Below are 16,990 nucleotides of genomic sequence, written 5' to 3' on the forward strand. Positions count from 1 at the left end.
CAAATCTGCCCAATTATAACACTCTACTGTAAATCTTTCATTGAAAGCATGAATTACATTACTCTCTCTATCTATAATAAATAGACATAGGTCCAGAAGATGGTGTTCAGATGTACATTACGTTTAGGCTGGGGTTTGGAAGTCAAATCATGGCTGAGGGTCACCCTCAGTGGTGTTGAAATCTCACTGTCTATTTTCATAAGATTTCAGGCTCAAGTGATGAAAATCTCCTGAAATCGATCTTGTACACCTTGGGCATATCTCAGCTAGAACCTTAAAAGAGGCTCTTCTAGTTTTCTTTCTTTCCCTGAAGCCAAACTAGAGGTATGGATGTAGATCTGGGGATTCAGATTTGAACATGTGCCTAAGCTCCCAAAATTCACAGTTATGTAGGTAGGCTGGGGAGGAGAGTGGGACTGCATTTGAAGTAGTGTTTTGGGCCCACCTCTAATAACAATGAATCAAACAAAGTAGAATTCCTATTTGACACCAACTCTGAGATGCTGTTCCTAGTCACAGTCCTTGTTTCCTTCTGAGTGCCGAGGCTGATCCCCATTAGTATTGCTTCTGGTAGTAGCTTCCTCAGAGAGTACAAAGGAGGATCCAGGATGACAGCCCTCATAGACACCGACCAGCAGAGCTGGCCCTGTTCTGGACAAGAAGTGTATGCTGCATCCTTTCTGAAGTTGATGCTGTAGCTATGCTTACCCTTTGCTCCTGGATGCATTATGCCTTTCATGAAGGATATGCATTTGCCTATTCGCCACTCCTCAAAGTGGAATTTCTTGTGCTGGGACATTTTAGCCCTAAATATTTCAGAAGCTAATATATAATTATATACATTTTGAAATATTATTTATGTTCAGATAATTAGTGTCACTAGGCTACTTAAAAATATATGCATCTCATTTACTTAGATTACATTGTACAAATACATTGTTGTTTGGAAGACTGGAATCCCTAGGCATCTAACCATATGATATTTAATAGTATTAAATATCATATGGTTAGATGCCTAGGGATTCTTTAATATAAATAATAAAGAATACTGAAAAACATTCTGAGTGTAAAAAAAAAATGGCTGTTTAAATATCTGAATTTATTCTGTGTCTTGAAGTAGGAAAACAACACTTGTGACCATCTGGGAATGTATTCTTTAGTCTGGCAAATGTTAGATCTCGGGCTAATCCATTGTAAATAAATATTCTTGTGTTCGGAGTACTCTGAGTTAATATTTAGTGCTTGCAGGACTTCTATTAGTTTGCTGTTTAAATATGAAAAATTAGCCTAGTTTAATATTTTAACTTTGGTTGTTTGTTCTAATTAATCTGTTGCAGAAATGTGATGCTTTGTTTCAAACAGATTTTGTTCCAAACACATCTGATGATGAAAGGAGGTATAAAATAGGAAACCAAGCAAATGTTGGGATGTTTAATCTGAACAAGCTGTTACAAGCTCTAAAACCTGTATTGGATCGCAGACAAAAGCAGCTGTAAGTTATCCTTAAAAATATCTTCGCACCTAAAAGAACTAGAGAGATTATGCTATAATGGCCATTTGTGTAAGAGAAAAGGGGGCTATCTTTTTAGGAAGTTTGATTTCTAAATAGAAAGTATTTTCTGAATATGTTATGGACCAAACAAGACTGTGTTTTTAAAACAAAAAAAAAAATACCAAAATGGGGTAAGAGGGAAGTTTTTCATAAATAGGCACAAGCCAGAAGGTTTCACACTTGAATGTGAAGCTGAATTGTGTCTTTGGTATTACTGTTGGTCAATAGGATTTGTTATTTCCTTACTTTTATAGTGCTTTCCAGATTCTGGAGGGATACTCTGAGCATTATTATACGCGGTATGTACTTCCATAACTCAGATTTTAAAGAAGCATATACTATAGAATCTGTTTTCAGAACAATTTCTTTGCCTTCATAATTTCTGTTTCTACTTTCAGTTTTACAGAACTATTTAGAGCAAAATTGGGTCTCCTTGGGGAGAGTGAGGATGATAACTATTTGATTGCATTTCTCCTAAAAGTGAGTTTATTATTGGTCATTCTTTTGGCGATATTTGAACTGTCTAATATTTTAAGAACACTGATAGAAATGTATTTAATTTCATAGCTCATGGAAGATACAAAGGCTGATTTTACAATGGCATTTCGGCATCTCAGTGAGATTACTCAAGACCAGCTAAAAGAGCTCCGTATTCCTCAGGTATTAATTAATACGTGATATTTTAGGAATATCTTACTGGCCTTTGAGCTCACCTAGGCAAGTATGGAATGAATCAGTGAGTAATTATGGGTACATAGTGAAAACTGCATGTGTCAGATTTTCAATTACAGGCATAACATGGACACTCGCAGAATTATATCCACACACAACTTCACTTGCATGAATGCCTGCATACAGCAGGTATGTCGTCTGAGCACCTTCAGCCACATTAGATGGAAGGATTGCTAAGAGAACGCCATCTCCTAACATGTTTTATTGCTTTTAAGTGTATATGTTTAAACAGCAGAAATATTAATGGAGAAAAAAACTACTTTTGTTAGTATAGAGATAGCTAAAAGCAGTTCTTCATAAAGCATATATAGTATCTTCAAAGTTTACATTCTACAGCCTTTACAGACAAGGAACCTGCATCTGAGAACTTTATATTTCTTCTTCAAGCAATGTCCACTTCAAGTGAGCTCACACCCTTGCACCTTTAATCAGATTTTCGGTAGTAGTGCCCATCTGCCCGTGCATGTGACCTATGCTTCTTTGGGCCCCAACTTACACAAGTGTTCCATTCCAAAACACCTTGTGTAACTCAAATTTTGCGTAAGTCGGGAACGTATACCCGACCATTACGTGCAAAAAAAGCCCCAAAAAATCTTTCTAGCTTACAGAACTTACTAAACTTTTTCCGTAAGTGCAGATTTGGATAAGCGGGTTTGCATAACCCGGGGAGTGTTTGTATAGAGCTGCATGGGTGAACTGGCCCAGTGCTTCTCAACCATCTGGGCCTAACACAGAGCATTAGTGTGTCTTACTTTTTGAAGTTTCTGAGCCTGGTTACCCTTCTTTAGTTTATTATTTTTTCTTTTGTTATTTTATTTACTTTTTTATTTAGGGGGACTTTTTCTTGATCCCTTTTCCCTTTGGGGAGGGAAGACTTCCCATATTAAATTCCTTTGTCCTGGGGTATGTCAGGCTTTCCAGGCTTCAGCAGTACATCACTTACCGGGAGGCCATTCCATTCAGTGACTGGCTTTCCCATTATTTCTGTCTCTTGGGGTGTCTCATATCCCTCATAAGTGCTCCATTTGTTCAACTTTTAAGGGCAGGGCCAGAAAACATTGAGAACTAAAACTGAGACTCTTAGTGTGACGAACTGGGAAAGTTCTTAATGTTTTCGCTGAATACTGTGTTGGTGCCTCAGTGTCCCGTCTGCAGTTCTTAAGTATCTGGCAGAGCAAAGGGCCAGTGCACCTAAATGCCTGACACTCTGTCTCCTAGCAACTGATGGCCTGAGCCCCTCCCCTGCAAAGGTGCCAGCTGAAGGTGTTGGAGACAAAGGGATCAGGTGACCTCCTGGCCCGGGAAAGGGGCTGAGGAGAGAGGAGGGGCTGGGAGGGGTTGTTAGTCTGGAGCTGGCTGGGGTCGAGGGCAGACCTGAGGGTCTGGCTCGCTGCCCCCCAGAATGGACCCAGCCGAGAGGTCCGGTTCGCTGTATCTACGAGCTCTGTTTTAGACCCTGTTCCTGTCATCGAATAAACCTCAGTTTTACTGGCTGGCTGAGAGTCACGTCTGACTGCAAAGTGGGGGTGCAGAAGCCGGTGGCTTCCCCAGGACCCCGCTGGGGTGGACTCGCTGTGGGAAGCGCACGGAGGGGCAGAGGATGCTGAATACTCCAAGGAGAGACCCAGGAGGTGAAGCCATGTGAGCTTCTTGCCCTGAACAAGTCTGCTCCAAGGGAGAGGAGGCTCCCCAAAGTCCTGCCTGGCTTGGTGGGGAGCAGTTCCAGAGCATCACCCGGTGACTCCGTGACACTTAGTGATGGAGCATTCCCTCCAACTGGGCTTAGATCTAGGTCAGGAGACCCCCTGGATGTCAGTCACTTAATTAACACAGTGCCCCATCAACTTTGACATGATTACCTGAGGTAGATCCACAGAGAAGACCCACAGAATGCAAAGTCATTCTGCACAAAAAGAGTCCATTTCAAAAAGACCTCAGTCTCCACAGAGCAAGACTGCTGCAGAGACCTTGCGTCCCACCTTGGGTATGGCTGAGGCTCTAGATGCTCTCAGAATCGATCCTGTGCCTTGGGCGCCAGGCTCAGCAGAAGAAAAGCATGCTTCATTGAAGCATTCCACAGCTCAGAAAATGGTACCCGCACTTCTTTGATAAAATCTACATCTAAGGTCGCCACTAAGATGGCGTCAGTACCGGGAAGACACCATGCCTCTTATCCAGTCTCTGCACTCCCCAAGGCATCTTCATCAGTACCATCTATTTCAACAAGAGTGGACTTGCCAGAACAGCATTTACCCTCAGTACCAACAATGGAATGGCGCCCCACTCTTCAGGCCAACCTAGTATCATAGGAGTCAGATTCTCAAGGGATCTGTTTGTTTCAGACTTTCCCTTATTGATTGGTACCAGGAGGTTATCAGTACCAAGAAAAGCAAAGTCACTGAGATGCCACCTTTCCCTATTACCGCTTGACTCATCAACATCTTCAGAGAGTACCAGTGCTTCCCTTCTTGAAGAGGAGGAATTTTCCTCCAATTTGAGTATTTTGATCCAAGGATTTCCATCCTGACACTTCTGACAAGAGAGTTGCATCAAAAACCGGCCCATGTGTCCCAGACCTTGTTCAAGCACAAGTGGTTGCCACTCCTGTCAAGGCTGATCCCCCAGTCTGACACTTAGAGTGCAGAAGGTGGGGGCCTGCAAGGACTCTAAAAATTAATACTGGCCACTCCAGGCTTGTATTAAACTCCCAAGGTTTCAGGTTTTCTCTGAACTTGGATTGGTAGATGCTGCCACTACCCAAGTGCAGAACCTCTTTGAGAAACCAGGAAGCCTCACTTGGGAATTCCTTCCTGTGGGGTACCCTCAAGCCCCTCCCCCCCACTCACTCACACACATATACACACACACACACGGGGGAAGAGCTGAAAAAGAGAGGAGGAAAAAAGGAAATTAGCTGTTGCCACCAGCTAATTAAACAACGTGCAAACCTCTTAAGGCACACACATCTTTTTAAAAGGTTCTTAAAAAAGGTAAATTTTATTTTATTTTAAAAAGGAAGGAAAATACATCAGGGAATTCAGCTATTGCAATATTTTAAAAGAGCAATTACAAGGATTAAGCACCAAGAATTTTTTTTTTGGAGGGTCCAGCATAAAGGTTAAAAGGAAAACAAAAGCACGGGGGTTAGCACAGCAGAATCCGCAAGCCATAAAGAAATAAAGGGATAAACCTAATCGTGACTTCCTAGACATTTCCTGATTTACTCACATATCTGGGGTTTCAAACGAGTGGTTTCTAGGTATGATACTGATGATTTTTCATACCTGGCCCCAAAGTTTTTACAGCACCGCTGCTCTGTCCCCCTCTTCCCAGGAGAATAGCCACAGACAGACTTGGGAAATTTTTTTTCTCAATTTTAAAAAGTTCTAGCCTTCCTATTGGCTTTTTTGGTCAGGTGCCCACTCACTTCCTTTTACCTATGCATAACAGTGAGACTTTTAAAATCTTTACAGGTAAAGCAAGTAGAGAACAGCTACTAAGAGGGATTTTATAGCTAGCTGGCTGGCTGAGTATCCATAAAAGGGAGTTACTGCTCCCCTTCATTTATCACAACCCCTGATGCTTCTTGGTCCTCAGTGGCCTACAGGGATCCATCAGCAGTTTTACCATGCCTCTAGTCTCTCAGGAAATACAGGGGAGAAGCTCCTGTACTCCAACTTCTCCTCCTCTCTTACCTCAGGCACCTTTGAGGGGCATGAGGCCAGGGCAGATAAAGAGGTCACTCCCCGAACAAACAGTTCTTCGTCTTCCCCAAATGAATTTGTTATACCTCCCACACTGACTGTGGCTGATGACTTTGGACACTTCTAAAAGTTAATGAAGTGCATTGCAGATTCCCTTCAGATCAGGGAGTCACAAGATAAGCTCCTGTACATCCTCCAGTGGACTCCCTCTACCTGAGTTGATCTGCCTACTAATCAGGTTCAGTTGGATCCTGCCAAATCCATCTGGGAGTCCCCTGCTATGATTCTACTGAAGTGCAAATGGGCATATAAGAAAATATTACATCCCGGCTAAGGATTCTGAATTTCTGTTCACTCATCCAACGCCAAAGTCCTTGGTTGTGGAGGCAGTAAATGAACATGGCAGACAATGTTATGCGAAGGCCACGTCATATGATAAGGACCAAAAATGCTTTGATCTATTCAACAGAAAGATCTATTCATCCAAGACTCTTCAGTTTAGGATCGCAAGCTATCAAGCTGTCATGGCTAAATGAAATAACTCAAATTATGCCAAATTCGCCACCTTTATTGAGCATCTGCTGGATGATCAACATGACCAGTTTCAGGCTATCATTAATGAGGGTCATCTTTTAGCTAGAACATCACTACAAGTCTCTTTGGATGCAGCCGATACTGCTGCTAAATCCATCTCTATGGCAGTAGTCATGCAGAGGACTTTCTGACTCTAGCTGTCTGGATTCCCAAGGGAGGTCCAAATCATGGTTGAAGACCTTCTCTTCGATGGCCTCAAACTGTTTGCTGAGTCCACTGATGATTCACTATGTACCCTTAAGGATTCCAGAACTACGTTAGGATCCCTTGGGTTTACATGCCTACAAACAAATGAAAATTTAGTACATCCCAAACTTCACAAAGATCCCTTCCCACTTCATTCTCAGGTTTTGAGAGACCATATCAGCCACCCAGGAAAAAGGCCAAGGTTCCAGAGGAAGAGATCACCTGCTCCTTCTGCACCATCATTATCATCTAAGCCAGACAGAGCAGCTGAGCATGGATGCTTCTGTCCAGATCCTGGTGCGGTTTTGCAGGGACTGTAACTTGCAATTTCTACTTACTGATATCCAGGCTGGAGGTGGGGCATCCAATGTGAAAGGTGCCTACTGGTGGAATCTCTCAGGCAGCAGGGAGAGCTACAGGAGGAGGTGGCTAGGTTGAGGAGCATCCGAATCCGCGAGCGATTCCTGGACAGTGTTCATGTGGAGACAGCCGAGGTAGCTGTCCCAGTACACAGGACTGCTGACACACCACTGGTGGAGGAGGAGATGGCTCAGGGTGGACACTGGCAGCTGGTTACTTCTGGCAGCGGGCAGTGCTCCACCCCTGCTCCGAACCCTCCTGCCGTGGTAATAGGTAACGGTTATGCTCTTCTTGATACAGGAGAGAAGGAATCACCCCTTACAGTAAAGGAGGAGAAGCCTCGTACCCCTGATGTTGGGAGGTCTGCTGCCACCACTGCGAATAGGAAACGTAGGGTAGTGGTAGTCGGAGACTCTCTGCTGAGAGGTGCTCATCTGTCGCCATGACATTTCATCTTGGGAGGTGTGCTGCCTGCCAGAGGCCCGTATCTGAGATGTTACAGAGGCATTGTCAAGGATTATCCAGCCCTCTGACTACTACTCCATGCTACTCATCCATGTGGGCACAAATGATACTGCGAGGTGTGACACTGAGCGGATCAAGAGTGACTACAGGGCTCTGGGAGTACGGGTGAAGGAGTTTGGAGCACAGGTGGTATTCTCTTCAATTCTTCCTGTCAAAGGTGGGGCCCGGGCAGAGAGAGATGCATCATGGAGGTGAATGCCTGGCTGCGAAGATGGTGTCGCCAGGAGGGCTTTGGCTTCCTCGACGATGGGATGCTATTTGAGGAAGGACTGCTAGGCAGAGATGGCGTTCACCTTTCGAGGAGGGGAAAGATTCTGTTTGCACACAGACTGGCTAATCTAGTGAGGAGGGCTTTAAACTAGGTTAGATGGAGACAGGTGAGCAAAGCCCACAGGTAAGTGGGGAACATGGAGACCTGGGAGATGGGTCGGAAACAAGAGGGAGCAGGCTATAATGGCAGAGCGAAAGGGGGGTCAGGGCAAAACTGGGAGGCAAGATCAAATCAGTATCTTAGATGCCTATATACAAATGCGAGAAGTATGAGTAATAAGCAGGAAGAACTGGAAGTGCTAATAAATAAATACAACTATGACGTTGGCATCACTGAAACTTGGTGGGATAATACACGTGACTGGAATGTTGGTGTGGATAGGTACAGCTTGCTCAGGAAGGATAGACAGGGAAAAAAGGGAGGAGGTGTTGCTTTATATATTAAAAATGTACACATTTGGACTGAGGTGGAGATGGACATAGGAGACAGAAGTGTTGAGAGTCTCTGGGTTAGGCTAAAAAGGGTAGAAAACAAGGGTGATGTTGTGCTAGGAGTCTACTACAGGCCACCTAACCAGGTGGAAGAGGTGGATGAGGCTTTTTTTAAGCAACTAGCAAAATCATCCAAAGCCCAAGATTTGGTGGTGATAGGGGACTTCAACTATCCAGATATATGTTGGGAAAATAAGACCGCGGGGCACAGACTATCCAATAAGTTCTTGGACTGCATTGCAGACAACTTTTTATTTCAGAAGGTTGAAAAAGCTACTTGGGGGCAAGCAGTTCTAGACTTGATTTTAACAAATAGGGAGGAACTCATTGAGAATTTGAAAGTAGAAGGCAGCTTGGGTGAAAGTGATCATGAAATCATAGAGTTTGCAATTCTAAGAAAGGGTAGAAGGGAGTACAGCAAAATAGAGACAATGGATTTCAGGAAGGCGGATTTTGGTAAGCTCAGAGAGCTGATAGGTAAAGTCCCATGGGAATCAAGACTGAGGGGAAAAACAACTGAGAAGAGTTGGCAGTTTTTCAAAGGGACACTATTAAGGGCCCAAAAGCAAGGTATTCCGCCGGGTAGGAAAGATAGAAAATGTGGCAAAAGACCACCTTGGCTTAACCACGAGATCTTGCATGATCTAAAAAATAAAAAGGAGTCATTTAAAAAATGGAAACTAGGTCAGATTACAAAGGATGAATATAGGCAAATAACACAAGAATGCAGGGGCAAGATTAGAAAGGCAAAGGCACAAAATGAGCTCAAACTAGCTATGGGAATAAAGGGAAACAAGAAGACTTTTTATCAATACATTAGAAGCAAGAGGAGGACCAAGGACAGGGTAGGCCCTCTGCTTAGTGAGGAGGGAGAAACAGTAACAGGAAACTTGGAAATGGCAGAGATGCTTAATGACTTCTTTGTTTCGGTCTTCACTGAGAAGTCTGAAGGAATGCCTAACGTAGTGAATGCTTATGGGAAGGGGGTAGGTTTAGAAGATAAAATAAAAAAAGAACAGGTTAAATATCACTTAGAAAAGTTAGATACCTGCAAGTCACCAGGCCTGATGAAATGCATCCTAGAATACTCAAGGAGCTAATAGAGGAGGTATCTGAGCCTCTAGCTATTGTCTTTGGAAAATCATGGGAGACAGGAGAGATTCCAGAAGACTGGAAAAGGGCAAATATAGTGCCCATCTATAAAAAGGAAAATAAAAACAACCTAGGAAACTACAGACCAGTTAGTTTAACTTCTGTGCCAGGGAAGATAATGGAGCAAGTAATTAAGGAAATCATCTGCAGACACTTGAAGGTGGTAAGGTGATAGGGAATAGCCATCATGGATTTATAAAGAACAAATCGTGTCAAACCAATCTGATAGCTTTCTTTGATAGGATAACAAGTCTTGTGGATAAGGGAGAAGCGGTGGATGTGGTATACCTAGACTTTAGTAAGGCATTTGATATGGTCTCGCATGATATTCTTATCGATAAACTAGGCAAATACAGTTTAGATGGGGCTACTATAAGGTGGATGCATAACTGGCTGGATAACCGTACTCAGAGAGTAGTTATTAATGGTTCCCAATCCTGCTGGAAAGGAATAACAAGTGGGGTTCTGCAGGGGTCTGTTTTGGGACCAACTCTGTTCAATATTTTCATCAATGACTTAGATGTTGGCATAGAAAGTACGCTTATTAAGTTTGCAGGTGATACCAAACTGGGAGGGATTGCAACTGCTTTGGAGGACAGGGTCAAAATTCAAAATGATCTGGACAAATTGGAGAAATGGTCTGAGGTAAAGTGGATGAAGTTTAATAAAGACAAATGCCAAGTGCTCCACTTAGGAAGGAACAATCAGTTTCACACATACAGAATGGGAAGAGACTATCTAGGAAGGAAAGGGATCTAGGGGTTATAGTGGGCCACAAGCTAAATATGAGTCAACAGTGTGATGCTGTTGCAAAAAAATCAAACGTGATTCTGGGATGCATTAACAGGTGTGTTGTGAGCAAGACACGAGAAGTCATTCTTCCACTCTACTCTGCGCTGGTTAGGTTTCAACTGGAGTATTGTGTCTAGTTCTGGGCACCGCATTTCAAGAAAGATGTGGAGAAATTGGAGAGGGTCCAGAGAAGAGCAACAAGAATGATTAAAAGTCTTGAGAACATGACCTATGAAGGAAGGTTGAAAGAATTGGGTTTGTTTAGTTTGGAAAAGAGAAGACTGAGAGGGGACATGATAGCAGTTTTCAGGTATTTAAAGGGTGTCATCAGGAGGAGGGAGAAAACTTGTTCACCTTAGCCTCTAATGATAGAACAAGAAGCAATGGGCTTAAACTGCAGCAAGGGAGATTTAGGTTGGACATTAGGAAAAAGTTCCTAACTGTCAGGGTGGTTAGACACTGGAATAAGTTGCCTGGGGAGGTTGTGGAATCTCCATCTCTGGAGATATTTAAGAGTACGTTAGATAAATGTCTATCAGGGATGGTCTAGACAGTATTTGGTCCTGCCATGAGGGCAGGGGACTGGACTCAATGACTTCTCGAGGTCCTTTCTGGTCCTAGAGTCTATGAATTTATGAAAGCATCAGTTTTGATGGATTGGTCAAGGGCCTGGAACTATCTCTCAATACCAAGCTACACATACACCATTTTACCCATCTTCCACTCTTTGGAAACTGTTTCTCCCAGTTTCTTTCTGTATGGGAGAGAATCACAGTCACAAGACAAATGTATGCTAGAGGTCATAAGGTCAGGATACGCTATCCATTTTACCTCCCTTCCTCATCCCTCTTCAGTGACCTCTCTCCTGAGCATCTCTTAAAGCAAGAAGTTAACTCACTTCTGCAAATGGGTGCAATAGGACCAGTTCCTATTCTGTACAGAGGGAAGGGCTTCTATTCCAACTACTTTCTGGTCCCAAAAAAGAACGGACAGCGGAGACCAATTTTAGATCTAAAACTCCTAAACAACTTTTGTCAAGTCTCAAAAATTCAGGATAGTGTCACTTAACATTTATAATTCAGTGATTGCAACTGGAGGATTGATTTTTAGCCCTCAACCTTCAGGATGTCTGTTTCATATCACAATTCATACATTTCACAAATGATTCCTGCACTTTTCAGTAGACCAGGATTACTTTCAATATTAAGTGCTCTCGTTTGGCCTTTTGTCTGACCCAATAGTGTTCTCAGAAGTGCTGGCAGTGGTCGCAGCTTGTCTTTGACATCTGGGAATAACCATTTTTCCATGCCTCGACAACTGGCTACTCAAAGGCTGGTCTTACAATGATGTTTTTGACACCATAAAGAGGATGAGCTCTCTGTTCCATGAACTAGGGTTGCAGCTCAACATTGAGAAATTCAAGTTTACCCCGGTACAAAGAATAGAGTTCATAAGAGCCTCCTTGGACACGATATCAGCTAGGGCTTATCTTCCCCCAGTGGATTCTTGATGTTAGCGAGTTTTGTGTAAAAGATTCAAATCAGCCCATAGATATAAAAAAGAAGCTGTCTTCAATTGCTCAGACACATGGCAGCCTGCACTTTTGTGATGCCATGTGCCGGGCTCCACCTTTGATATTTCCAGGGCTGGCTCATGGCTATTTGTACTCCAAACAAACACAGCTTGAACAAGTTAGTGTTGGTCCCTCGTCAGGTAGGAGAGTCTCTCGGTGGAGGGACCCTGACAAAGTCAGCGCAGGGATTCCATGTGTTCAGCCTTCTCCCTCTATCACTATAATGACAGATGCAGCCCTGAGGGGTTGGGGGATGCACTTGGGGACCCTCACAGTACATAGCAAATGGTCTTCCCAAGAGATACAACTACACATCAACCTCATAAAACAGAGGGCAATCAGGAATGCATGTATCCATTTCCTCCCTTTAATCAGGAACAAATCCATAAAGAGTCTCATGGACAACATAGCTTGCATATTTTATGTTAACCAACAGGGAGCGGCCAGGTCCCCTTCCTTTTGTGCTGAAGCAGTAAAACTCTGGAACTCGTGCATAGCCAATTGCATCCTTATTTCAGCAATTTATCTTCCGGGGATTTAGAACCAGTTAGCAGATCACCTCAGCAGGCACTTTCCCAGGACTAGAAATGGGATTTGGATCCTCAGATTCTTGATCAAATTTTTTGGACTTGGGGAGTTAAAAAATAGACCTCTTTGCCACTGTTACCAACAAGAAATGCAAACGCTTTTGTTCATGGGGGAGATTGGGTCCTCTCTCTTTTAGAGATGCCTTCCTCATTTCATGAACAGAAGGCTTTCCATATGTGTTTCCCCCAACATCCTAATTCTGAAAGCGATCAATAAGATCAAGCACAACAAAACCATAATAGTCTCAGCGTGGCCAAGACAGATATGGTATCCTTTCCTGATTCACTTAACCATCTATCAGATGATCAGCCTTCCATCCATTCCTCATTTTTTCCCAGGATGCTGGCTGCACTCTTCATCCCAGCCTGAGTGTACTTCGTCTCAGAACTTGGTTCCTTGATGGTTCATGGGACTACAGTTGACTTGTTCTAAGGAGGTGGTACAAGTATTATTGGACAGCAGAAAAGGTTCCCTGAGATACGCTCATCTCCACAAATGGAAAAGATTCAGCCTGCGGTGTGTCCAGAGAAGTTTTCCACTTGTTCATTCTTACCTCTTGATGATCCTTATTACCTCATAGAAATAAAAAAACAGGATTGTCTCTCAGCTCTGTCAAGGTCCCCTTGGAGGCTATAACAGCCTTCCATTCAGCAGTTGAAGGATTCTCAGTCTTCACCCATCCTAAAACTGTAAGATTTCTGTGGGGACTGGGAAACCTTTTTCCCCAAGTTAAGGAACTCACTCCTATCTGGGATTTGAATTTAGTACTTAGATGCCTTATGCATTTGAGCCAAAGCTCTTTCCTCATTAATTTAACTTGGAAAATAGTCTTTTTGGTGGCAATCATCTCTGCTCGCAGAATTGGAGAAGTAGGGGGCTTTAATGGCAGATCCTCCATTTACAGTATTTTTCAAGGACAAGGTTTTGTAATGTCCATGCCCAAATTTTGTACTCAAGATATCATCTGAATTTCACATCAACCAGATTATGCACCTACTGTTGCCCCCTTCTCTCCCCAAAAGTCTCATTGGTCCAAAGAAGAAGCCATTTTACATGCTTTGGACATTAGGAGGGCGGTAGCCTTTTATTTGGAAAGAACAAAGTCATTTGGGAAGTAACCCAAACTGTTTATGACTATTGTGGATAGATCCGAAGATTCAGCAATTTCCACCCGTTGTGCTATAAATCTTTAGATATACAGTCTCCTTCTAGGGTGTTGGCCCATTCCATGAGATTTCTGTCTGCTTCTATGGCATTATTCAAGAATGTTCCTATTCTGGAAATGTATAAAGCTGCCACTTGGTCTTCTGTATATATTTTTCCTAAGCATTATGCACCGGTCCAGTTTTCTAGATCAGATGCTGCAATTGGAAATGCTGTGGTGTCTTCAATCTTGGACTTGGCACAAAAGTCCCCCTCTCTAGCTGGAGTTACTGCTGGTAGTCACTGGAAGTGGAGCACCTATAAGGACATTACTCAAAGAAGAAGAGGTTACTCACCTTATGTAATAACTAGAGTTCTGCGAGATGTATCCCCCTATGTGTGCTCTACTACTCACCCTCCTTCCCCTCTGCTTTGGAGTTTCCTCTGGGGACTTTATGGTACATAAGGAACTAAGGGCAGCTTGCCTGCACAACCCTATATAGCCTTGCAGTGAGGAATGAGGAAGTTTAAGGCACATATGTGGGCTGAACGGGCACCACTACCAAAAATCTCCAATTAAAGGTGCAAGGGGCATTAGCACACCTGAAGTGGAGCACCCATAGGGATACACATCTCAAAGAACTCCAGTTACTGCACAAGATGAGTAACCTCTCCATGTAAGTAACCCCATATCAGTGCAGTGGGAATACTCACATGCATGAAGTTACTCATTTTTGTAAATCTATGAGCTAAGATGTGAAAAATTATCTAATTTACTGGACTGAGGTCTAAATTTTCAAAAGTAACTAAGTTGTATATGCAAAATGTGGTCCCAATCCTTAAACATTTTGAGTGCTTCCTGTGAGCTTCATTGGGAGTTGAGCACATTGGTGCAAACAGGTAATTATGCATGCAAAATGGATTACTGCATGTTCATTTAGGCATTTACTTTATGCAGTTATCTACTACGACACACGTATATTGTGTACATGCAGCATAGGAACCTAATTTTGCAAATGTGATAAAGGGAGTATTTGGATTCTATAATGTATAGGCTATATGTGATGGGTTCAGTCACAGAGACCCCCTTGGGACTGTCACCTGATGTGCTGGAATTACCTCGGAGCCTGTTTTCCACTGCTAGCTTGGGACTCCAGAACCCTGCCTTGTTAAGCCAGACACACTAGTCTGCTGCAACACAGACCCAGGTCTGGTCCACACCCCCAAAGCTGCAGACTTTAACCAAAAACTACTCAGCAAGTCACCTATTTCCAGCGCCCAAACACTCCATTCCCAATGGGATCCAAACCCCAAATAAATCCGTTTTACTCTGTATAAAACTTATACAGGGTAAACTCATAAATTATCTGCCCTCAATAACACTGAGAGAGAGAGATGCACAGCTGTTTGCTTCTCCAGATATTAATCACTTACTCTGGGTTAATTAATAAACAAAAGTGATTTTATGAAGTGTAAAAAGTAGGATTTAAGTGGTTTCAAGTAATAACAGACAGAACAAAGTTAAGATACCAAGCAAAATAAAACAAAACACACAAGTCTAAGCCTAATACATTTAAGAAACTGAATACAGGTAAATCTCACCCTCAGAGATGTTCCAGTAAGCTTCTTTCACAGACTAGACTCCTTCTTAGTCTGGGCCAAATCCTTTCCCCTAGTACAGTTCTTGTTAGTTCCAGCTCATGTGGTAACTAGGGGATTTCTCATGACTGCAGCCCCCTTTGTCCTGTTACACCCCCTTTAATATCTTTGCCACAGGCAGGAATTCTTTGTTTCTCTCTGGGTTTCCCACCTTCTAAATGGAAAAGCACCAGGTTTAAGATGGATTTCAGTATCATGTGACATGTTCACATGTCCTATGAGACTTCATTACTCACTGGCTGGCACCCACATATGCAGGAAGGCTTACAAGTAAACAGAGCCATTTACAACCAGTTGTCCTAGCTAATGGGAGCCATCAAGTTTCCAAGCCACCATTAATGGCCCACGTTTTGCATAGTTACAATAGGACTTAAGAATAATACCTCATATTTCTAGCTTCAGGTACAAGAATGATACATTCATACAACTAGGATGAACACTCAGTAGCTTATAAGCTTTGTAATGATAACTTACAAGATGCCTTTTGCATAAAGCATATTCCAGTTACATTATATTTATACTCATAAGCATATTTCCATAAAACATATGGAGTGCAACATCATACTATAGTTGGGGAAATTAGCATTTCTTGCACTCTGTCTCAGGATTGGAAGTCAACAAAACAGATTAGATACTCAGATAGCATAAACTGGCATAGCTTTGTTGTCTTCTCTGGAGCTGCACTGATTTGCATCAGATAAGGATCAGACTTGATTTTTTTTTCTTTTAAAAAAACATAAAGTCAAATAAAAATCCCCATAAGATTTACAATAGTCAAAATAATAATTTGAGGTAGTATATAATATTGACAAGGTTTCTGCTAGTTTTGGAGGTAGCTATGGCTTTCATAGAAATCAGTCCAATATAATTAAATTTCATTTTAGTTTTAATTAGATTAATTAATGTTTGTACAGAACTTTGAACATGTAACACACCAGAGAGAGCTAAGTATTATCAAGTATGAAATTAATGTGGAAGTGATGGAAACAAGGTGGGTTGTTTTAAGTATCATTTACACAAAACCTGCTTTTCTTGCTTGAGGAAGAGAATGGAGTTTGTGAAACAATTGTTGCTTTAGAGTTGCCTGTTCTATTTTAGCCACTTCACCATCTGTTTCCATGGCAGCATAGCATTCAGGAATCTGGTATATTTCAAAGACAAAATACAGGAAATTCCATTTTCACAACAGCAGTTACAAACTTAAAAATCCAAAAGGCTCTGAGATATTTAGTGTGTTTAACCCCAATCCAGCTCCACAAACTGGTGGTAAACAGAACTCTAGTCTAGACCCACAAATTAGCACCTACTTTAACCTTAACATGGGCCCACCAATAGGTACTAAGCCTGGACTCTACTTTGGGACCATTGGCCCACCCCAATCCAATCTTGTTCCCACTTGCCTGCATCAACCGTAACCCTAGCCAAGGCCTACTGGGTTTTACCTAACCCTGACTTCAGTGTAGCAGGCTACACCCAGCCTGGAGCTACTAGCCAGTCTTCACTCTGAGCCTAGCCGTGGTGCTGGCACCAAACCTAATGTTAGCTAGGGCTTATCAGATCACGCTCAGATTTAGCCTTAACGTGTCCACTGAGTCAACTCCAGCATGGCCCCCCAGATTACCTCAATTCCTGCTTTTATTTAGGTCATCTAGCTGGCCCTGAGACCTA

The 16,990-nt window shown here is 42.6% G+C and overlaps 1 protein-coding gene across 1 annotated transcript in view; it reads left to right on the plus strand.

Annotated features, from left to right (window-relative positions):
• LOC115645525 (protein adenylyltransferase SelO-like) overlaps positions 1-16,990 on the plus strand; it is a 54,735-nt gene that overhangs the window by 16,535 nt on the left and 21,210 nt on the right. The window contains exons 12-15 of the mRNA XM_030550301.1: positions 1,363-1,492; positions 1,807-1,851; positions 1,951-2,032; positions 2,120-2,212. Of these exons, the coding sequence (XP_030406161.1) occupies positions 1,363-1,492; positions 1,807-1,851; positions 1,951-2,032; positions 2,120-2,212 (350 nt within the window). The remainder of the gene's footprint in view (positions 1-1,362; positions 1,493-1,806; positions 1,852-1,950; positions 2,033-2,119; positions 2,213-16,990) is intronic.

Source organism: Gopherus evgoodei, chromosome 2 (genome assembly GCF_007399415.2).
Source record: "Gopherus evgoodei ecotype Sinaloan lineage chromosome 2, rGopEvg1_v1.p, whole genome shotgun sequence".
NCBI classification, from domain to species: domain Eukaryota; kingdom Metazoa; phylum Chordata; order Testudines; family Testudinidae; genus Gopherus; species Gopherus evgoodei.